The sequence below is a fragment of the Coregonus lavaretus genome (genome assembly GCF_964263955.1).
Source record: "Coregonus lavaretus genome assembly, chromosome: 2".
Taxonomy (NCBI): domain Eukaryota; kingdom Metazoa; phylum Chordata; class Actinopteri; order Salmoniformes; family Salmonidae; genus Coregonus; species Coregonus lavaretus.
Window position 1 is genome coordinate 84,696,151 of NC_139989.1, and position 25,968 is coordinate 84,722,118.

The 25,968-nt window shown below is 41.3% G+C and overlaps 1 protein-coding gene and 1 long non-coding RNA gene across 2 annotated transcripts in view; one reads left to right on the plus strand and one right to left on the minus strand.

Moving 5' to 3' along the window:
• LOC311142441 overlaps window positions 1–25,968 on the minus strand; it is a 1,015,744-nt gene that overhangs the window by 443,119 nt on the left and 546,657 nt on the right. The window lies entirely within an intron of this gene.
• On the plus strand, window positions 3,296–22,279 carry LOC311099448 (NLR family CARD domain-containing protein 3-like). The gene is made up of 7 exons (XM_084140131.1): window positions 3,296–3,364; window positions 8,658–8,762; window positions 10,547–10,690; window positions 12,032–13,823; window positions 14,123–14,216; window positions 18,874–18,946; window positions 19,746–22,279. Exons 3-7 carry the CDS (start codon window positions 10,672–10,674, stop codon window positions 20,270–20,272), a joined length of 2,505 nt encoding a protein of 834 aa, XP_083996257.1. The 5' UTR covers window positions 3,296–3,364; window positions 8,658–8,762; window positions 10,547–10,671; the 3' UTR covers window positions 20,273–22,279.

A 25,968-nucleotide genomic window follows, 5' to 3' on the forward strand; every position in this document is an offset into this window, starting at 1 on the left:
AATGCAACTGCACCTGACCCAATCGTAATGCCTGTGGAAAATTTGGGTTGAATTTGGATATCCCTATGGGGCTAGTTAGGGACCATCAGTAAATTACACCATGTAAATGGAACAACATGTTAAAATTCCAATAGCTCCAAATTTGGATTGCAAAACTAAAGAGAGAATCAGACAAGACACAGAGACAGCAACAGAAGAATAGGATATGATGGAGAGAGACACCAGACAAGACACAGAGACAGCAACAGAAGAATATGATATGATGGAGAGAGACACCAGACAAGACACAGAGACAGCAATAGAAGAATAGGATATGATGGAGGGAGACACCAGACAAGACACAGAGACAACAACAGAAGAATAGGATATGATGGAGAGAGACACCAGACAAGACACAGAGACAGCAACAGAAGAACAGGATATGATGGAGAGAGACACCAGACAAGACACAGAGACAGCAACAGAAGAATAGGATATGATGGAGAGAGACACCAGACAAGACACAGAGACAGCAACAGAAGAACAGGATATGATGGAGAGAGACACCAGACAAGACACAGAGACAGCAACAGAAGAATATGATATGATGGAGAGAGACACCAGACATGACACAGAGACAGCAACAGAAGAATATGATATTATGGAGAGAGACATCAGACAAGACACAGAGACAGCAACAGAAGAATATGATATGATGGAGAGAGACACCAGACAAGACACAGAGACAGCAACAGAAGAACAGGATATGATGGAGAGAGACACCAGACAAGACACAGGGACAGCAACAGAAGAATAGGATATGATGGAGAGAGACACCAGACAAGACACAGGGACAGCAACAGAAGAATAGGATATGATGGAGAGAGACACCAGACAAGACACAGAGACAGCAACAGAAGAACAGGATATTATATTTTAGTCATTTAGCAGACGCTCTTATCCAGAGCGACTTACCGTTAGTAAATGCATACATGTTTTTTTATTTTTATTTTTTATTTTTCATACTGGCCCCCCGTGGGAAACGAACGCACATTCCTGCCGGCCAAACCCTCCCCTACCTTGGACGACGCTGGACCAATTGTGCGCCGCCCATGGGTCTCCCGGTCACGAACCAGGATCTCTAATGGCACAGCTAGAACTGCGATGCAGTGCCTTAAACCACTGCGCCACTCGGGAGTCGATGGAGAGAGACACCAGACAAGATGAAAGACATCACTAGACGACACAGAGAAAGTGATGGAAAGAGAAAGAGGAGGGGAGAACACACAGTAGACTATCACTAAAAGCTGATATAGGGATTCTAATTACTGCACTGTGTGTGTGAGAGAGAGAGAGAGAGAGAGAGAGAGAGAGAGAGAGAGAGAGAGAGAGAGAGAGAGAGAGAGAGAGAGAGAGAGAGAGAGAGAGAGAGAGAGAGAGAGAGAGAGAGAGAGAGAGAGAGAGAGAGAGAGAGAGAGAGAGAGGGTGTTTAGGTACTGTGGGATTCTTTAATCAGTTTGGCCCATTGGACAGGTCAGAGTCTATGTTTGAAGTTCTTGAGTGGTTTTTGGCAATACACTGTTTATGTATTCATGGATTTAGCTGTTGAAATTCCTTCCCGGACCTTCCTACTGGCTGTGGGCTAAGCCACCGATGTCTTCACATCCTAGGGGAGAGAGGAGCTGCTACCCCTGGGGAGAGAGGAGCTGATACCCCTGGGGAGAGAGGAGCTGCTACCCCTGGGGAGAGAGGAGCTGATACCCCTGGGGAGAGAGGAGCTGCTACCCCTGGGGAGAGAGGAGCTGCTACCCCTGGGGAGAGAGGAGCTGTTACCCCTGGGGAGAGAGGAGCTGCTACCCCTGGAGAGAGAGGAGCTGCTACCCCTGGGGAGAGAGGAGCTGTTACCCCTGGAGAGAGAGGAGCTGCTACCCCTGGGGAGAGAGGAGCTGTTACCCCTGGGGAGAGAGGAGCTGCTACCCCTGGGGAGAGAGATGCTACCCCTGGGGAGAGAGGAGCTGTTACCCCTGGGGAGAGAGAAGCTGCTACCCCTGGGGAGAGTGATGCTACCCCTGGGGAGAGAGATGCTACCCCTGGGGAGAGAGGAGCTGTTACCCCTGGGGAGAGAGAAGCTGCTACCCCTGGGGAGAGTGATGCTACCCCTGGGGAGAGAGATGCTACCCCTGGGGAGAGAGGAGCTGTTACCCCTGGGGAGAGAGAAGCTGCTACCCCTGGGGAGAGTGATGCTACCCCTGGGGAGAGAGATGCTACCCCTGGGGAGAGGAGCTGATACCCCTGGGGAGAGGAGCTGATACCCCTGGGGAGAGGAGCTGATACCCCTGGGGAGAGGAGCTGTTACCCCTGGGGAGAGGAGCTGTTACCCCTGGGGAGAGGGGAGCTGCTACCCCTGGGGAGAGTGATGCTACCCCTGGGGAGAGTGATGCTACCCCTGGGGAGAGAGATGCTACCCATGGGGAGAGTGATGCTACCCCTGGGGAGAGAGATGCTACCCCTGGGGAGAGATGAGCTGTTACCCCTGGGGAGAGAGGAGCTGTTACCCCTGGGGAGAGAGAAGCTGCTACCCCTGGGGAGAGAGGAGCTGTTACCCCTGGGGAGACAGGAGCTGCTACCCCTGGGGAGAGAGGAACTTGCTGATGTTTCGCAATATGCCATGGCCGTCTCAGTCACCAGGTCTCAACCCAATTGAAAACAACCATCAACAAAACACTAAATTATGGAATTTCTTGTGGAAGAATGATGTCACATCCCTCCAATAGAGTTCAATATATATATATATATATATATATATATATATATATATTTATTAATTTTTTTTAAACCTTGACAATAAACATTTTAATGAACCACAAACACTTGATGTTTAGGGATGGCACACACATAGGGAGACAGTTTGCGTTCCTTCTCACATATGCACCTAGGAAGATGTAGTGTTTCTCAACCTGTCATTTTACATAATGTTGCAAGACACATACCATCAAATGAATCCACAGACTTTTGTCCATATTTACAGAAGGCTGTCATTTCACAAATTGTTCCTATATTGAAAGGACATAGGGAAAATAAAGTCAAACATTTCAATACAAAATAATAAAAACAATCACAGCATTACTCAGTCTTAATGTATTTTAACCATATTAACCTGTTTAATCAAATTGTTTTCATTTGGAACACTAAATCAGAACTACATTTGGAGTTCCAGACACTTGTAGAATGTATGCCAAGGCACATTGTAAGAGCTATAAAGAGACAGGGAGTGGGAGAGAGAACAGGTAGAACCTGATATGGAAATGAGCAGAACAAACTAAAGGAACTTTCCACCACCGAATGATCATTCCAGACTCTACTTCTATTGAGAGACATATAAAAGGTAAGACGACAATTGTTATGATATTAATATAGTTGATGATATTGTTATGATATTAATATAGTTGATGATATTGTTATGTGTATTAATATAGTTGATGATATTGTTATGTGTATAATATAGTTTATGATATTGTTATGTGTATTAATATAGTTGATGATATTGTTATGTGTATTCATATAGTTGATGATATTGTTATGTGTATTAATATAGTTGATGATATTGTTATGTGTATTAATATAGTTGATGATATTGTTATGTGTATTAATATAGTTGATGATATTGTTATGTGTATTCATATAGTTGATGATATTGTTATGTGTATTAATATAGTTGATGATATTGTTATGTGTATTAATATAGTTGATTATATGTTTTGTGGACAGTGTTATAATAGGCCTACTCTCCTTAACATGTTTTGGATATAAATTAGATGCGTGGGGTGAATTCGTTCTGTTTCCATCTGAGTGCCCCAGGGTGATCACTCCTACACTATCTAGAATCTAAAAGGGTTCCTTGGCTGTCCCCATAGGAGAACCCTTTGTAGAACCCTTTTTGGTCCTAGGTAGAACCCTTTTGGGTTCCATGTAGAATCCTTTCCACAGAGGGTTCTACATGGAAGCCAGAATGGTTTTACCTGGAACCCAAAAGCGTTCTCCTATGGGGACAGCCAGAGGACCCTTTTGGAACTCTTTTTTCTAAGAGTGTACTGTATCATAGGTCTATAGACTTGTCTTCTCAAAACAGGCTTAAAACACAACAAGCAACAACATTTTCTCTTTCTAATCTACTGTTAACTCTTTTCACTCAGGAAGGTATTTCGTGAGAAAGAGAGACAAATAAATACAGTGGAAAGACTAACAACAATTTACACTTCCTCAAAACAGGTTGTGTGTGTTCATTAGTGCCCACCGTAGCAAAACGTTTGGCAACAGAAACCGTTTAGGTCACGTTGGACAGCGTTTGGAGTAAACTGTTTATGCAACATTTTAAAACTGTTGGCTGCGGAGTCAACTAATGAACACGACCCAGGTTGTAGCCTACAACTCGGCTGTTGATGCCTGCCTCATGCTGAAACCTGTATGTAGCCTGAGGGGTGTACTATGATGCAAGCTAGATATACTGGTTAAAACCGATTTGTAGGTGATCAATCCTGCTACTGATAACCACTGTGAACTGATCTGAACCGGTTTAGGCTGGTCATCTAGGATATGTAGGCTATAGCTGAGGTATAGACCTCCATCTGCATATCACTAACAAACCACTATTATATATTATAACCTAGCCTACTTTACATAATATAAATCTCTTACTTGTTGCAAAAAACCTTTCTGTACGGATCTGATCCCCCTCAGATCAATCATGTCCATTTTAGCCCTTCTGTCTACATTCTCAGATACGTTTAGAAAAGAACAGATTGAAAGAAATAGTCTACTTTTAATAAATACACATTAGCCTAAGAGAGTGGAAGGGCTGAGAGGAATTTGGCCTTGTGTTGCTGCACTGTCTATAACTACCTAAACAAACAGTAACAGGGAGATGAGTTGAAATATATCAGTCACGACTACATGTTGTTACATGCTTTGGTATTTACATTTATATTTTGAGGTTGGATGTTAGCATGTTGGCCGCACCTCTTGGTGCCACCTCAATAGACAGTATGCTTATGCCTGTGCTGGCTTGTCATCTCTTTAGTCAGAAGGGTTCCATCTGTTATGTGATATTGAAGAGCAGCTGGTCCAGTGTTCTGGTTGGCCTTAGAGATGTTAGAAGACTGGCACCTCTTTGTAGCTCTGCTTCTTTAAGTTGATGAACAAAGTCTTTCTGTCTTGTATCTCCCAGGATTTGGTTTGGTCTGGTTTCGTCTGGTTTGGTTTGGTCTGGTTTGGTTTGGTTTGGTTTGGTCTGGTCTGGTCTGGTTTGGTTTGGTCTGGTTTGGTTTGGTCTGGTTTGGTCTGGTCTGGTTTGGTTTGGTTTGGTCTGGTTTGGTCTGGTTTGGTCTGGTTTGCTCCACTTGTTTTTTTACTCCATATTGTAAGTTGGAGGGTTTTTATTTCAGATGTCCTCGTCTGGAGCCACTTCAATGGGCACTCATGGTGGGAGTCTTTTAGGTACCACTTTCTTGTTGCTAGTCAACATTCAGTGGACACTAGGGATTGGACGATTAATACCGGAGCTACGATGCACCGTTGCAGTTTTCAAAGCACTACTGATTCGACACAACGTATCAATGCTTGTATCAAAGTAACAATACTACGTGATGATGACGGTCGAAGCTTCGGACATCACACTACCATCTGACAGATGTCAGAAGAGCACTGACCTCTGCTGGAAGCTTTGTGTTTTTATCTATACAGAACAAAAATATAAACACAACATGTAAAGTGTTGGTCCCATGTTTCATGAGCTGAAATAAAATATTCCAGAAATGTTCCATATGAACATAAAAACACATTTCTCTCAGATTTTGTGCACAATTTTGTTAACATCCTTGTTAGTGAGCATTTATCCGTTGCCAAGATAATGCATCCACCAGACAGGGGTGGAATATCAAGCAGCAGATTAAACAGCATGATCATTACACAGGTACACCTTGTGCTGGTGACAATAAAAGGCCACTCGGAAATGTGCAGTTTTGTCAAAAAACACAATGCCACAGATGTCTCAGGTTTTGAGGGAGCGTGCCATTGGCATGCTGACTGCAGGAATGTCCACCAGAGCTGTTGCCAGAGAATTACATTGGTGTCAGAAGTGGAATGGCGGTTGTGAGGTCATCAGAACGCACGGCCCGGACATGTGAGTTGTCGACTTCCTGGTCGGAGGGGGCAGTGTGAGCCACATTCCAATTCCCACCATGTGGGTTAACCCTATTGGTGCGATGCGTAGGTTGTTTGCCTTTTACACGTGCAACCTGGGTTCGCTTCCCTGACCCGCTGTTTGCTACATTGGTGTCAGAAGTAGTATGGTGTCTGTGAGGCCATCAGAATGCACGGCCCGGATGTGTGAGGGGTCTGAGTAGTCGAAGCACAGGACTTGCTTTTATAGGGGGCAGTGTGAGCCAGGTTACAATTCCCATCGCAGCAATAGGTTTAACCCTATTGCCGCGATGCTTTGGGTGTTTGCCTTTTTCGCCAGTGACCTGGGTTCACTGCCCTGCCCCACTGTTTTCTACAATATTAATATCACAGGCTACCCAACGTCCGTTGAACAAAGAGACACAACAATATGAGTGAAAGGATTTTAGGATAATATCAGTAAGTGTTGATTTAAAGATGTCTTCTGGGTTCAGCCTTCTAGCTTCCTTTATCAATTGGGTGAAATATAACAAATGACATGGCCTCAGAGTTGGGAGATAACCAGTCCCAGTTTAAATCACTATGACAACCATTTCATTATTTCCCCAGAGCAGCAAGGGAATCTAGAGACTCAACCTTTGCAGAATCAGAATCACCTTTATTCGCCAAGTACATTTGCACATACATATGTAGGATCTTAATTTGAGCCAGTTTGCTACAGCAGGAAAATATTCCTGCAGCAACAGGAAATGTGAATTATTATGTGAATTATAATTAATGGATATTTTTGTAGCGGTTGATACATTTCTATTAAGGGAAACGCAAGTCTGACATTTCTAAGTGGAAATTACAAACTTCAGAAGCCTTTTAAAACCTCAAATACACTACAAGTTTTACATTTCCTGCATTGCTGGAAAGTTATTCTGCAGTGGGGGGTGATCAAATTAAGATCCTACATCTGTACACGTAATTCTACATGGTGATAGTGACAGACAACATTTAGAGACAGAATACAGACAGTAGAGTTTACACAAATGTCTGTACAACATTATACACAACTAGGAAGAGTGAGCATAGAGCTATAAGATAATGAACAGTGGATATACAGATATACAGTACAGTGGGAATACAGTTGGTATACAGATATACAGTACAGTGGGTATACAGTTGATATACAGATATACAGTACAGTGCGAATACAGTTGGTATACAGATATACAGTACAGTGGGAATACAGTTGATATACAGATATACAGTACAGTGGGTATACAGTTGATATACAGATATACAGTACAGTGCGAATACAGTTGGTATACAGATATACAGTACAGTGGGAATACAGTTGATATACAGATATACAGTACAGTGGGTATACAGTTGATATACAGATATACAGTACAGTGGGAATACAGTTGGTATACAGATATACAGTACAGTGGGAATACAGTTGATATACAGATATACAGTACAGTGGGAATACAGTTGATATACAGATATACAGTACAGTGGGAATACAGTTGATATACAGATATACAGTACAGTGGGAATACAGTTGATATATAGATATACAGTACAGTGGGTATACATATACAGGACCAGAATAAATATATCTAAGAGAGATTAACAGAGTGCTAATGCAGTATAGTTCAGTTATTTAGTGTACAGTTCAGAGATGGCTTGATGTGGTGTGCAGCATAGAGTGTATAGTCCCTTAGTCTCTATGGGCCAGATGGTAGTGTACAGTTCAGAGATGGCTTGATGTGGTGAGCAGCATAGAGTGTATAGTCATTTAGTCTCTATGGGCCAGATGGTAGTGTACAGTTCAGAGATGGCTTGATGTGGTGAGCAGCATAGAGTGTATAGTCCTTTAGTCTCTATGGGCCAGATGGTAGTGTACAGTTCAGAGATGGCTTGATGTGGTGAGCAGCATAGAGTGTATAGTCCTTTAGTCTCTATGGGCCAGATGGTAGTGTACAGTTCAGAGATGGCTTGATGTGGTGTGCAGCATAGTGTGTATAGTCCTTTAGTCTCTATGGGCCAGATGGTCGGTTGGTCAGGAACACAACATGGGGAAAGAAACTGTTCAGATGGGTCTATAACATCCAATCACATAGGTTTACAGCAGCTGACCGTTGCAACGTTTTTGCTAATAACTCAAACTGCCTTATTTAGATAAAGACATAATCTCTGTACAGATGTAGGATCTTAATGTGATCACCCAGTTGCAGGAGAACTGAAACTTGTAGTGTATTTGAGTGTATTAAGCTTTAAAAAAGGTTTCTGAAGATGATCAATTCCACTTTTCTATTAAAAGAATTGTTCATTAATTATAATCCACATAATAATTCAAATGTCCTGTTGCTGCAGGATTCTTTTCCTGCTGTAGCAAACTGGCTAAAATTAAGATCCTACATCTGTAGCAATACACCACTCTTTGATGTACATGGCTATATCAGGATTGACTTTTGACCATTTGACATCTTTTATTTACTGTTGTTTAGGCTGGTTGAATGAGTCGCCTATAAAAGCTACTTCATCTGCAAGAGAACAGGCGGCTGCACCAGCGACTGTAAGAAGTTATGTGATTTCCTCATATGAACGTGAAAGTAAGTGTGTAGCCTACGCAGTTACACAATGGCTGTTGAAACTGTGGCACGTATTTCTCGGTAACATTAGAAGTCGGATGAATGTGTTGATATGTAGGAAAGACGGGCAGACTCTCGTAGGTCTAGGCTAAACTACAAACTATTAGGGCCTACATAAAGCTGGCCCAACAGCAGAGTCCCAACAGCAGAGTCCCGACAGTAGAGTCCCAACAGCAGAGTCCCAACAGCAGAGTCCCAACAGCAGAGTCCCAACAGCAGAGTCCCAACAGCAGAGTCCCAACAGCAGAGTCCCGACAGCAGAGTCCCGACAGCAGAGTCCCAACAGCAGAGTCCCAACAGCAGAGTCCCGACAGCAGAGTCCCAACAGCAGAGTCCCAACAGCAGAGTCCCAACAGCAGAGTCCCGACAGCAGAGTCCCAACAGCAGAGTCCCAACAGCTGTCCTATCATTTCTCTTCATTATTTATCTTTATATGACAAGGATTAAAAAGGATTTGCCTGTAGATTGTCGACTTGATTCATGATGATGACTGCTGGCTAAGATTTTGAAAGTATGATGTTGACATGATCAGTCCAATCAAAGCTACTGTAGATATAATGTGATTTGAGGTCATTTTATCTGTTGGCCAATGACCTTCTTGGATGGGCACTTCTAATGTAACTCTATGGCAGCACCCAAGGGGCTTGCATTTTCTAGCTCTACCCTTAGACTTGGCGGTGACGTAGTGTCCCCATGAATGACAGAACACTGAGCCAATCACGGCACAGCGCTCCGTATTTTCTTCTGTCTTACCCCACCACCACAGAAAGCACTGAGCTAGGCTGAAACACCGGCATTTTGGAGCTGCCTTACTCAAGAAAACAAAAAGGAGACCATGTTTGTATGCGGCTTTATTAACTCAATGATATATATATTTATTTATTTTTACATTTTTTGCAAACTGATATGTGACATGTATTAATGCCAAAATAACATGCAAAACAGGAAAGGCCACCTGCCCTGAATAACGGGTTGCTGGTTGAGAGAATGCCAAGAGTGTGCAAAGCTGTCATCAAGGCAAAGGGTGGCTATTTGAAGAATCTCAAATATTAAATATATTTTGATTTGTTTAACACTTTTTTGGTTACTACATGATTCTATATGTGTTATTTCATAGTTTTGATGTCTTCACTATTATTCTACAATGTAGAAAATAGTAAAAATAAAGACAAACCCTTGAATGAGTGTGTGTTCTAAAACCTTTGACCGGTAGTGTATATATTTTTTACGTTGTTAGCGAACTGATATGTGACATGTATTAATGCCACAATAACATGCAAAACAGGAAAGGCCACCTGCCCTGAATGACGGGTCGCCACTGGCTGAGGTATAGACCTTGATCTGCTTTACACAAAAAAATAAACTGTTATACATTATAACCTAGCCTACTTTAAATTATAAAGAATCTCTTAATTGTTGCAAAAAACCTTTCTGTATAGATCACTGATCCCCCCCAGATCAATCAAGCCTGTTTTAGCCCTTCTGTCTACATTCTCAGATACGTTTAGAAAAGAACAGATTCAAAAATAATAAATGGCCGACTTTTAATGAATACAAATAAGGGTGTGACATGGCCATGGTGAAGAGATGTCACAACTACATATTCATGTGATTGCATTAAATCACCTGACTGTTTCGATATGTCTGTTAGTAAATGTTGTGTAAGAGATAATTAATAAATTATAACAATTCACATTCAAGAATTACTGTGTTAACTACAACCAACATGTTGGATCTCTGTTTAGGGGTCAGTGGTCTAAAATGAGTCTCTCTGGGGAGAGAGAGGAGGGGGGCCCTGCCTCTAAAATGAGTCTCTCTGGGGAGAGAGAGGAGGGGGGTCATGCCTCTAAAATGAGTCTCTCTGGGGAACATGACACCAAAGCTAAGAGGTGAGATGACAATTTTGTTTAAGAATTATTAAGAGTTTATTTCCTAAATGCTATTTCCACAATTTTTCACATGTGTTTTTTAGTCAGAAATGGTTGCTTATGGGTACCTTCAATATTACTGTTCTCAGATGTTTAATTAATAGATTTTAAATGTATATCATTATTATTATTATTGCAAAACGCTATATATCCATTGTTTAGCTGAAATTGAATGTTCGTATCCTGTATATTTGACTGTATTATCTGGTTGTCTCACCTAGCTATCTTAAGATGAATGCACTTACTGTAAATCGCTCTGGGTAAGAGCATCTGCTAAAGCATCTGCTAAACTGCCCTGAATGACAGGCGCCACTGCTCCAAAGCAATTACATGTGGTACAGAAACCACTGACTCGCTGCATGTTTCTATTATCAAGACACCTGCTGGTACCTCTTAACTGGTTAGGACAGCTCATGAGGTGTCCTAAATATCTGCCAACTAGGTGGGACACTTATGAATAAAGAGGCTTCATGCATAGCTTTAATTTATACCCATAAGAGTAGGACTAAAATGGCTTTATTCTCAGCACTTATACGACACATTTTCTACTCTGAGACGCTTTTTGGATATGGGCCCAGATCTCAAAATATTGTAACGACCCAGTATTAAATGAGTCTGTCTGGGGAGAGAGAGGACCAATTTTTCTACTCTGAGACGCTTTTTGGATACGTGCCCAGATCTCAAAATCTTGTTTTAAAAAACGATTTTCTTTTGTTTGACATAATAAATAAAATAATATTACTAATGTACCCGACTTTAAAGACTGGGTGTAGTTTATTATGTGGCACTGCTCATGTCCGCGTTCTGGAACTGTCCGCGTCCCCGTACAGAACTGTCCGCGTCCACGTACGGTTTGGCGCCAAGCATATTGTCCAGTTACGCGCAGAGTGGTCTGAGGTGATGTTGGGAAATAACGACAGAGTTCGTTACAGTGTTGAGACGCCGAAGTTTATTGTTCAATTTGCTTTTTTTGCGTAATGGTCAGTGACAGTATGAGTGTAGCCAGATCCTTTTCACTCGCTATCCTTGTTTCATCTTGTGGTTCACCGGATTCGTCATCATCCTCGAGGGACAGACGAACGACCTGCTAGTTAGCCAAGCTAGTCGGTACAGCTAGCTAAGCTAGCTACTCTTTACCAGCAGCATCCTAGTTATCCTAGCTACCACTACATCATCACCGGCTGCCTGCTTTTCTTGTGGACCGATGGAGCTCCCGGGTTGTTTAATGCCTACAGTCCTAGAATACTGTAGGCATTAAAACAGACGTAATATTAATATCCTCTGTGTTATTTCTTCATTCAGATGAGCTTGCTGTGATTTGCCAACGTGAACTCAAATCTAATCTAAAGAAGAAGTTTCAATGTGTATTTGAGGGGATCGCTAAACAAGGAAACCCAACACTTCTCAATAAGATCTACACAGAGCTCTACATCACAGAGGGTGGAACAGGAGAGGTCAATAATGAACATGAGCTGAGACAGATTGAGACAACAACCAGGAAACAAGCAAGACCAGAGACTGCAGTCAAATGTAACGACATCTTCAAACCCTTAACTGGACAAGACAAACTTATCAGAACTGTGCTGACAAAGGGAGTCGCTGGCATTGGAAAAACAGTCTCTGTGCAGAAGTTCATTCTGGACTGGGCTGAAGGAAAAGCAAATCAGGATGTCCAATTTGTATTTTCATTCCCTTTTCGGGAGCTGAATTTGATGAACGGGGATGAACACACTTTCATTGAACTTCTCAATCACTTCTCAGTGGAAACCAAAAAATCAAGAATCTCCAACTACGACAAGTACAAAGTTCTGTTCATCTTTGATGGTCTGGATGAGTGCCGACTGCCCCTAGACTTCCAGAAGAACAAGATCTGTTGTGACGTCACAGAGTCAACCTCAGTGGATGTTCTGCTGACAAATCTCATCAAGGGAAATCTGCTTCCCTCTGCTCTCCTCTGGATAACTACCCGACCTGCAGCAGCCAATAAGATCCCTTCAGTGTGTGTTGACCAGGTGACAGAGGTACGAGGGTTCAATGACCCACAGAAGGAGGAGTACTTCAGGAAGAGATTTGGTGATGAGGACCTGGCCAGCAGAATCATCTCACACATAAAGACATCAAGGAGCCTCCACATCATGTGTCACATTCCAGTCTTCTGTTGGATTTCTGCACCAGTCCTTGAACACATGTTGAAACATAAGACAGAAGAGATGCCCAAGACTCTGACTGAGATGTTCATACACCTTGTGGTGTTTCATACCAAACAGAAGAATGAAAAGTATCTTGGGAAAGAAGAGACAGGTCCACACTGGAATAAAGAGATCATTCTGTCACTGGGAAAACTGGCTTTTCAACAGCTTGTGAAGGGCAATCTGATTTTCTATGAAGAAGACCTGAAAGAGGCTGGCATTGATGTCAATGAAGCCTCAGTGTACTCAAGATTGTGCACACAGATCTTTAAAGAGGAATGTGTGCTGTACCAGGACAAGGTGTACTGCTTCGTGCATCTGAGCATTCAGGAGTTTCTGGCTGCTGTATATGTGTTCCTCTCATTCATCAACAACAATGAGAATCTAATGGCCAAACCTCAATCAACGTCCAGCAACTTTTCTGTGAGGATCAGACACAAGCGTAAAGTTACTGTCTACAAGAGTGCTGTGGATAAAGCCTTACAAAGTGAGACGGGAAACCTGGACCTTTTCCTCCGCTTCCTTCTGGGCCTCTCACTGGAGTCCAATCAGAAGCACTTACGAGGTCTACTGACAAAGACAAGAAGCAGCTCACAGAGCCATGAAGAAACAGTCATGTACATCAAGGAGAAGATCAGGGAGAATCCCTCTCCAGAGAGGTGCATCAATCTGTTCCACTGTCTGAATGAACTGAATGACCATTCTCTAGTGGAGGAGATCCAAAGCTACCTGAGATCAGGAAGTCTCTCAGAAGCCAAACTGTCACCTGCACAGTGGTCAGCTCTGGTCTTTGTGTTGCTGACTTCAGAAAAGGAGCTGGATGTGTTTGACCTGAAGAAATACTCCAGATCAGAGGAAGGTCTTCTGAGGCTGCTGCCAGTGGTCAAAGCCTCCAGAGCCGCTCTGTGAGTACATAAAATGACATTTAAGTACTAATCATCAGGAAGAAATATTCAGTTTAGAGAAAAAAATATATATATATTATAATATGTATATAATATATTATATTATATTGAAAAACTTACTGAATCAGTGCATTGGTGTTCACATTAGTATAACAATATGACCATACAATTCTAGGAGACGGAAGATGAATCTTTATGTTGTTTAAGAGAATAAACCAAATGCATTTGCCATTGTCCTTCTACACTACTGGTGTTCAATTAACAGTGTGTTTGTGAAATCATGATGATCTCTCTGTCAGGCTGTCAGGCTGTGGAGTCACAGAGGAAGGCTGTGCTTCTCTGGTCTCAGCTCTGAAGTCAAACCCCTCACACCTGAGAGAGCTGGACCTGAGCTACAATGACCTGAAGGATTCAGGAGTGAAGCTGCTCTCTGCTGGACTGGGGAATCCCCACTGTAAACTGGAGACTCTGAGGTCAGTATTCCTGTAGTTGGTCAACAAGTGATAACTGTTCACCAGATCCACATGTGTTTACCAGGCACACATAGTCCACACCATATGTGTTTGGACAGTGAAGATTACAGTTTTACATTTGGTGCTATGCTCCAGCATTTTGGACTTCAGATAGAATGTTTCATATTAGGTGACAGTACAGAATGTCACCTTTTATTTGAGGATATTTTCATACATATCTGTGTTACTGTTTAGAAATGAAAGCACTTTATGTGTCTAGTGCTCCCATTTGAAAAAGTCGTAATAATTTGGACATATTCACTTATATTGTATTAAAGTAGTCTTAAGTTTAGTATTTGGTCCCATATTCCTTACCTGCAGTGATTACATCAAGCTTGTGATTCTACAAACTTGTTGAATGCATTTGCAGTTTGTCATGGTTGTGTTTTGGATGATGTTTTTCCCAATAGAAACTGAATGGTGAATAATGTCCTGTCATTTTGGAGTCACTTCACTTGTATTGTCAGTAAGAATAGAATATGTTTCTGAACACTTCTACATTCATGTGGATGCTACCATGATTATGAATAATCATGAATGAATCGTGAATGATGATGAATGAGAAAGTTACAGAGGAACAAGGATCAGACCCCCTCTGTTATTGGTAATGGTGAGAGGTTAGCATGTTTTGTTGTAGCCTCTGTAACTTTCTCACTCATTATTATTCATGATTCATTCATGATTTTTCTCAATCATGGCATCATTAGGATTAATTTAGTAGTGTTTAGAAACATGTTATCTACTCACTTAGACAGAAAATTACTCCAGTCATCATCCACCATTCAGTTACTATTGGACAAAACATAACCCAAAACACAACCAAAACAAACTGCAAATACAACCAATGAGTTTGGGACCAAATACTAAACTTTTGACTACTGTAATGAATTATAAGTGAATTGGTCAGAATACTTTTGACTTCTTCAAATGGGGGACTAGATACATAAAGCCAATCTAAATCTGATACCTCACTGTCTGTCTTTTGACTGATACTGCTTTTTAAACTGCTCTGGTCAGTCTACTCAAATATTTGTACTATACATGTTTCTATCTACAAGCAATATTATGATTTTTTCTAATAATAATATATAAATGGCAGGTTTCAGGACACTGGTATGATTGAAAAAATATACTGCCACTATTTTCACCACCGAAGAATAGCAGTGTGGTTTTAATATGATTTGACTCTTTGCAGGCTGTCAGGCTGTCTAGTCACAAAGGAAGGCTGTGCTGCTCTGCTCTCAGCTCTGAGTTTAAACCCCTCATACCTGAGAGAGCTGGATCTGAGTAACAATGACCTGAAGGATTCAGGAGTGAAGCTGCTCTCTGCTGGACTGGGGAATCCCCACTGTAAACTGGAGACTCTGAGGTCAGTATTCCTGTAGTTGGTCAACAAGTGATAACTGTTCACCAGATCCACATGTGTTTACCAGGCACACATAGTCCACACCATATGTGTTTGGACAGTGAAGTTTACAGTTTTACATTTGGTGCTATGCTCCAGCATTTTAGATTTGAGATATAATGTTTCATATTAGGCAACAGAACAGAATGTCACCTTTTATTTTAGGTTTTTCATACATATCTGTGTTACTGTTTAGATATGAAAGCACTTTATGTGTCTAGTTCTCCCATTTGAAGAAGTCTTAATAATTTGGACAAATTCACTTATATTGTATTAAAGTAGTCATAAGTTTAGTATTTGGTCCCATATTCCTTACCCACAGTGATTACATCAAGCTTGTGATTCTACAAACTTGTTGAATGCATTTGCAGTTTGTCTTGGTTGTGTTTTGGATTATGTTTTTCCCAATAGAAACTGAATGGTGAATAATGTCCTGTCATTTTGGAGTCACTTCACTTGTATTGTCAGTAAGAATAGAAGATGTTTCTGAACACTTCTACATTCATATGGATGCTACCATGATTATGAATAATCATGAATGAATCGTGAATGATGATGAATGAGAACGTTACAGAGGAACAAGAATCAGACCCCCTCTGTTATTGGTAATGGTGAGAGGTTAGCATGTTTTGTTGTAGCCTCTGTAACTTTCTCACTCATTATTATTCATGATTCATTCATGATTTTTCTTAATCATAGAATCATCAGGATTAATTTAGTAGTGTTTAGAAACATGTTATCTACCCACTTAGACAGAAAATTACTCCAGTTATCATCTACCATTCTGTTACTATCGGGCAAAACATAACCCAAAACACAACCAAAACAAACTGCAAATGCAACCAACAAGTTTGGGACCAATTACTAAACTTTTGACTACTTTAATACACTATAAGTGAAATGGTCAGAATACTTATGACTTCTTCAAATGGGGGGACTAGATACATAAAGTGCTTTCATTTCTAAACGGTGAAACAGATATGTATGGAAATACCCTCAAATAAAAGGTGACATTATATACTGTCACCTCATATGAAACATTTGATCTCAAATCCAAAATGCTGGAGTATAGAGCCACATTTAAAATGTTAGCTTCACTGTCAAAATAGATATGGTGTGGACTGTATACTCAATACAATCTAAATCTGATACCTCACTGTCTGTCTTTTGACTGATACTGCTTTTTAAACTGCTCTGGTCAGTCTACTCAAATATTTGTAACATGCATTTTTCTCCCTACAAGCAATACTTTGATAATTTGTCATTTCTAATAATGATACATTAATTTATGAATAGATATGGCAGGTTTCAGGACACTGATATACCTGAATGTGTTGAAAAAATATACTGCCACTATTTTCACCACCAAAGAATAGCAGTGTGGTTTTAATATGATTTGACTCTTTGCAGGCTGTCACGCTGTCTAGTCACAGAGGAAGGCTGTGCTTCTCTGGTCTCAGCTCTGAAGTCAAACCCCTCACACCTGAGAGAGCTGGATCTGAGTAACAATGACCTGAAGGATTCAGGAGTGAAGCTGCTCTCTGCTGGACTGGGGAATCCCCACTGTAAACTGGAGACTCTGAGGTCAGTATTCCTGTAGTTGGTCAACAAGTGATAACTGTTCACCAGATCCACATGTGTTTACCAGGCACACATAGTCCACACCATATGTGTTTGGACAGTGAAGCTTACAGTTTTACATTTGGTGCTATGCTCCAGCATTTTGGATTTGAGATAGAATGTTTCATATTAGGCAACAGTGTATAATGTCACCTTTTATTTGAGGATATTTTCATACATATCTGTGTTACTGTTTAGAAATGAAAGCACATTATGTGTCTAGTTCTCCCATTTGAAAAAGTTGTAATAATTTGGACAAATTCACTTATATTGTATTAAAGTAGTCATAAGTTTAGTATTTGGTCACATATTCCTTACCTGCAGTGATTACATCAAGCTTGTGATTCTACAAACTTATTGAATGCATTTGCAGTGTGTTTTGGTTGTGTTTTGGATGATGTTTTTCCCAATAGAAACTGAATGGTGAATAATGTCCTGTCATTTTGGAGTCACTTCACTTGTATTGTCAGTAAGAATAGAATATGTTTCTGAACACTTCTACATTCATGTGGATGCTACCATGATTATGAATAATCATGAATGAATCGTGAATGATGATGAATGAGAACGTTACAGAGGCACAAGGATCATACCCCCTCTGTTATTGGTAATGGTGAGAGGTTAGCATGTTTTGTTGTAGCCTCTGTAACTTTCTCACTCATTATAATTCATGATTCATTCATGATTTTTCTTAATCATGGCATCATCAGGATTAATTTAGTAATGTTTAGAAACATGTTATCTACTCACTTAGACAGAAAATTACTCCAGTCATCATCCACCATTCAATTACTATTGGACAAAACATAACCCAAAACACAACCAAAACAAACTGCAAATGCAACCAACGAGTTTGGGACCAAATACTAAACTTTTGACTACTTTAATACACTATAAGTGAATTGGTCAGAATACTTATGACTTCTTCAAATGGGGGGACTAGATACATAAAGTGCTTTTATTTCTAAACGGTGAAACAGATATGTATGAAAATACCCTCAAATAAAAGGTGACATTATATACTGTCACCTCATATGAAACATTTGATCTCAAATCCAAAATGCTGGAGTATAGAGCCACATTTAAAATGTTAGCTTCACTGTCAAAATAGATATAGTGTGGACTGTATACTCAATACAATCTAAATCTCATACCTCACTGTCTGTCTTTTGACTGATACTGCTTTTTAAACTGCTCTGGTCAGTCTACTCAAATATTTGTAATATGCATTTTTCTATCTACAAGCAATACTTTGATAATTTGTCATTTCCAATAATGAAACATTCATTTATGAATAGATATGGCAGGTTTCAGGACACTGATATATCTGAATATGTTGAAAAAATATACTGCCACTATTTTGACCACCAAAGAATAGCAGTGTGGTTTTAATATGATTTGACTCTTTGCAGGCTGTCAGGCTGTCTAGTCACAGAGGAAGGCTGTGCTTCTCTGGTCTCAGCTCTGAAGTCAAACCCCTCACACCTGAGAGAGCTGGACCTGAGCTACAATCACCCAGGAGACTCAGGAGTCAGACTGCTCTCTGCTGGACTGGAGGATCCACACTGCAGACTGGAGAAACTCAAGTATGTAGAGGGTTTATGTCAATGTTCATATCAGACATGTTGGAGTTATCAGGCTAGTTAAGACAAACATTCTGACCACCACTTGGACTAAGTTATATAAAGACTGTGTGTGTGTGTGTGTGTGTGTGTGAGAGTTTGTGTGTGTGAGTTCAGGTGTATCCCTCAATGACTGTCTGTTCTTCTGCTTACCGCTACAGTGTGGAACATGGTGGAGAGAACACAATGAAACCTGGACTTAGAAAATGTGAGTGTTGACTGCTGTGAAGAATATGACTAAGAATAAGTCTTAATTCAAGTGAAGTCAAAGTCAAAGACCACCATCATTACTTACTTGGTCATATTAAATATCAGCTGTTCTACAGAAGCACAAATCAGGGACACCAAAGTTTACAAAGAGTTGCTTTGACAATGTGTGTGTCTGTGTGTGTGTGTGACGTGTTCGTGTTACTTTAGAAATGTGTGTGTTCAGGATGTGTGTGTGTGTGTGTGTGTGTGTTCAGGATGTGTGTGTTTGTGTGTGTGTGTGTTCAGTGTGTGTGTGTGTTCAGGATGATGATGATTTGTAATATTGTGTGTGTGTTCAGGATGTGTGTGTGTGTGTGTGTGTAATTAATGGGAATAAGTGTGTTTTATATTACCATACAGTATAACATATGATCATTCAAGAAGTCTCAAGTTACCTTAACTTCTCCTTTTGATACCTAGAAACTTCTACATTAAATGAATTGGTGAAAAGTGAGTTAACATTCTAATGTGAATGATGATGATTTCTAATATTGTGTCTGGTTTCATCCATCAGATGTCTGTGATCTCACACTGGACCTAAACACAGTAAACAGACTCCTCTCTCTGTCTGAGGAGAACAGAAAGGTGACATGGAGGAGAGAGGAGCAGCCGTATCCTGATCACCCAGAGAGATTTGAGGACTGGAGACAGGTGCTGTGTAGAGAGGGTCTGACTGGACGCTGTTACTGGGAGGTAGAGTGGAGTGGGAAAGGGGCTGATATAGGAGTGACATATAAAGGAATCAGCAGGAAAGGAGGGGGTGGTGACTGTAGGATTGGATGGAATGACAAGTCCTGGAGTCTGACCTGCTATGGCAACAGGTACTCTGCCAGGCACAATAAGAAGTCCACTACCATAGACGTCCCCTCCTCCAGCTCCGACAGAGTAGGAGTGTATCTGGACTGGCCAGCCGGCACTCTGTCCTTCTACAGAGTCTCCTCTGACACACTGACCCACCTGAACACATTCCACTTCACATTCACTGAGCCCCTCTATCCAGGGTTTAGGGTTTATGATGTTGATGACTCAGTGTCCCTGTAAATAATAACCATGGTAACACTGACACACACACACACACACTGGACACACACACACACAAACACATTAAACACACACACACATACACACACACACACACACACTGTACAAACACACACTGTACACACACACACACACACTGAACACACACACTGGACACACACAAACACACACACACACACTGGACACAAACAAACACACATACACACACACACACACACACACACACACACACACTGGACAAACACAAACACTGGACACACACACACACACTGGACACACACACACTGGACACACACACACACACTGGACACACAAACACACACACACACACACACACACACACACACACACACAAACTGGACACACACACATACACACACACACACACACACTGGACAAACACACACGCTGGACACACACACACACACACACACACACACACACACACTGGACAAACACACACATTGGATACACTCACACTGGACACACACACACTGTACACACAAACACACACACTGAACACACACACACTGGACACACACACACTGGACACACACTAACACACACACACACACACTGGACACACACTAACACACACACACTAACACACACACTGGACAAACACACAAACTGGACAAACACACAAACTGGACACACACACTGGACACACAAACACACACACTAGACACACACACACACTGTACACACACACACACTGAACACACACACTGGACACACACACACTGGACACACACACTCTGGACACACACAAACACACACACACACACACACACTGGACACACACACAGTGGACACACTCACACTGGACACACACACACACACACACACACACACACTCAAACACACACACACTGGACACACACACAGTGGACACACTCACACTGGACACACACACACACACTGGACACACACACACACACACACACACAAACATACACACACACTGGACAGACACACGCAGGACAAACACACACACACACACACACACACACTGGACACACACACACACACATACACTGGACACACACACACACATTCAACACACACACACACTGAACACACACACACACATACACAAACACACTGGGGACACACACACACACACACGAGACACACACACACACACTGAACACACACACACACACTGAACACACACATTGGACACACACACAAACACACTGAACACACACACACACACTAGACACACACACACTGGACACACACAAACTGAACACACACATGCTGAACACACACACACACACACTGGACACACACACTGAACACACACTGGATACACACACACACACAACCACAGACACACTAGTCACACACACACAATGGACACACACACAAACAGTGGACACACACACTCTCACACACTGGACACACACACACACACACTGGACACACATACACACACACAAACACACACAAACACACACACACAGGACACACACTGGACACACACACACACACACACACACACAGGACACACACACTGGACACATTTCCATGTGTAGGATTTTGATGAAAGGAAATCCCATATAGCCTACTGGACAGGACTTTGCTATGGCATCTTCTGTTTGGGTGTCTCAGGTCAGGTCTGAGCCATGATCAGAATGTGTCTCTGTGTCTATTTCCAGCCCTGCCATTTCTACCTGTCCTGTTCTAGTGTTTCACCCCTGACCTCCTCACACCGTCTCACTGTCCATGTCTGCTTTTAGCTCCCACCTCTACTTCACTGTGTTATAATGGACCTTATGCTTGTTATGTCACCTCTGGAACCAGTTATCAAACATACTGACCTTTCTGACCCTATCCCATGGCCCTACTTTCTACAACTGAACATTTAAATTCCTCTATGAGTTTTGTTTAGTGTCCATTTACTTATGTATGTATTTGTTGTATATTGGGGTTGTGCTGCAGAGCATCATGGGGGTTTGTATGTGTTGAGATGATCACATTCCAGATAAATGGTTGAACTGATTCCTGTCTCCCGTCTCATCATTATTGAATTGTTATACAGACGTGGTTATGAAACCCACGAGACATAACAAAAGATTGGCGATGAGTAAGTCTGAATCTACAGGAACTATTCTGTCTGGAAGAAGTGAGTTTTTACAACTGTTTAAAACTGTTATTTTCTGTGGTCCAGTCTAGGCTAATGTTAGGACAGTGTATTGCTAGCAGAGGCAAGTGCATAGTCGAGCTAGCTAAGAAAGAGCGTTAACCAGTGGTGTAAAGTACTTAAGTAAAAATACTTTAAAGTACTACTTAAGTAGTTTTTTGGGGGTATCTGTACTTGACTTTACTATTCATATTTTTGACTACTTTTACTTTTACTTCACTACATTCCTAAAGAAAATAATGTACTTTTTACTCCATACATTTTCCCTGACACCCAAAAGTACTCGTTATATTTTGATGCTTAGAAGGACAGAAAATGGTCCAATTCACGCACTTATCAAGAGAACATCCCTACTGCCTCTGATCTGGGGGACTCAGTAAACACAAATGCTTTGTTTGTAAATTGTCTGAGTGTTGGAGTTTGCCTCTGGCTGAACGTAAATTTAAAAAACAAGAAAATCGTCTGCTTTGCTTTATGTAAGGAATTTGAAATGATTTATACTTGTACTTTACTTTTGATACTTTAGTGTATTTTAGCAATTACATTTACTTTTGATACTTAAGTATATTTAAAACCAAATACTTTTAGACTTTTACTCAAGTAGTATTTTACTGGGTGACTTTCACTTTTAGTTGAGTCATTTTCTGGTAAGGTATCTTTACTGTGGTCCTCTGTAGCTCAGCTGGTAGAGCACGGTGCTAGTAACGCCAAGGTAGTGGGTTCGATCCCCGGGACCACCCATACACAAAAATGTATGCACGCATGACTGTAAGTCGCTTTGGATAAAAGCGTCTGCTAAATGGCATAATATTATTTAATATATTAATATACTCAAGTATGACAATTGGGTACTTTTTCCACCACTGGAGTTAACATCGTCATGGACGGCAGACAAGGACTCGAGACGGACATCGGAGTGGGAAAACAACGTGATTAAAAAGGAGGAATATACAGTGATTAAAGGAAAGGACATTTATTCAACTGTTTCAGACAAACCTTTTCATTAAATCTGCTAAATGAGCGAATTTAGGAGGAAACGTCAGTGAGTGAAGTGAATGAAGATCACATGACTGAGGAAAATATTGCTTTGGTTGAGGACAATATTGAAGTGAGTGACAATCAGGAGCTTATTGAGAAATGAACAATTATTGGAATTGATGGAAACATTGGACAGTTGTTTGATAAAAGTATTGAACAGTGGAGCTCATATACAGAACGGTTTGAATATTTAGTTAATGTAAATGACATGGATGAGGACAACATTGTGCCTCCATGTTTTAGTGTAATGGGGCCAAAGACATTTAATTTACTAGGCAGCCTGCTACAGCCAGACAGAACAGGTAATAAGACGTATGGGGATATTGTGGAGATACTTATTAGTATATTGTTAGTATATTGTCAGGTTTGACAGCAGCTGAAAATATGTTGTCAACCACCACGCCTCATTGGATCAGCACTTTTATAGATACAGTTGAAGTCGGAAGTTTACATACACCTTAGCCAAATACATTTAAACTCAGTTTATCACAATTCCTGACATTTAATCCTAGTAGAAATGCCATGTCTTAGGTCAGTTATGATCACCACTTCATTTTAAGAATGTGAAATGTCAGAATAATAGTAGAGAGAATGATTTATTTCAGCTTTTATTTCTTTCATCACATTCCCAGTTGGTCAGAAGTTTACATACACTCAATTAGTATTTGGTAGCATTGCCTTTAAAATGTTTAACCCTCCCGTTGTCCTAGGGTCAAAATGACCCGCCACTGTGTTGAACCAACTTTATAAAAATTTTATATTTTTGGGATCATTTGTGAGAAGGAGGCAGTGAGACTTTAAAGAAAGTATAATTTTCTGGGTGTCTCTCCTCCCCGTGGACCAGGCCTCCATGTCTCTAGGCAGACACTCACTAAGTCCAGGTTTCATTGAGTTCTCTCCACCATGTTCCACACTGTAGCGGTAAGCAGAAGAACAGACAGTCATTGAGGGATACACCTGAACTCACACACACACACACACACACACACACACACACACACACACACACACACACACACACACACACACACACACACAGTCAGCATATAACTTTGTCCAAGTGGTGGTAAGGAAGGACTGAGACACTGTAAAACCACTCAGAGAGGTATTCATCTACAGGACTGAGACACTGTAAAACCACTCAGAGAGGTATTCATCTACAGGACTGAGACACTGTAAAACCACTCAGAGAGGTATTCATCTACAGGACTGGGACACTGGAGAACCACTCAGAGAGGTATTCATCTACAGGACTGGGACACTGTAAAACCACTCAGAGAGGAATTCATCTACAGGACTGGGACACTGTAAAACCACTCAGAGAGGTATTCATCTACAGGACTGGGACACTGTAGAACCACTCAGAGAGGTATTCATCTACAGGACTGGGTGGGTATTATTAGTCTGTTCTGAGTAGAAATTGATATAAACAGTGATTAAAACACAAAAACCGCGAGTTTAGTGCCCAGATTCTGACACTTATCTCCAAGAAGATTATTATAATATAATAATAATATAATATAATATATATAATACAATAATAATATAATAATAATAATATGCCATTTAGCAGACGCTTTTATCCAAAGCGACTTACAGTCATGCGTGCATACATTTTTTTTTTGTGTGTATGGGTGGTCCCGGGGATCGAACCCACTACCTTGGCGTTACAAGCGCCGTGCTCTACCAGCTGAGCTACAGAGGACCACTTATAGTTATTTTGATACTACACGCAAGGGGTTCTTCGTTTGTCTCCATAGGAAAACCCTTTTTTGTTTCAGGTAGAATCCTTGGGTGGTGAAAAAGGTTCTACTTAGAACCTTTTAGTGGTGAAAGGGTTCCACTCGTTCTCCTACGAGGATAATTGAAGAACCATTATGGTTCTAGGTAGCACGTTCTTTTCTAAGAGTGTAGTCTGAGGTTAACTCATAGAACATGACTTTTCCTGTTGATTCTTCTGCTCCATGTCTTTCTCTAGTTCAGAGTTCTTCTGCTTTAAGTCTTCAGAATGTCACGATCGTCTATGTCGTCCAAGTATGACCAAGGCGCAACGTGTCCAAGAAACATGACTTTAATAAGCAAAAGCACAGAAATACAAAACAAAAGACGACTCGTGAAGTCCAAAGTACAACGACTGAAACACGGAACAAAAACCCACAAACCCAAGGAGAAAAACACACAGAATATATATGGCTCCCAATCAGAGATAACGAGCCGACAGCTGACACTCGTTACCTCCGATTGGGAGTCATTGACCAATCACCACTAAACACAAACAAAATGAAACTCACCCATCCCCAACACCACCAAATGAAATACACCCTGGCTCTAACAAACAGTCCCGGAGCCAGAGTGTGACAGTACTCCCCCCCTAAAGGCGCGGACTGCGACCGCGCCTCAACTAGGGCTAACCAAGGGAGGGCTGGGTGGGCATACCTCTTCGGCGGTGGTTCAGGCTCTGGTCGTGATCCCCACTCCACCATAGTCACTACCCGCTCTTGTAGCCTCC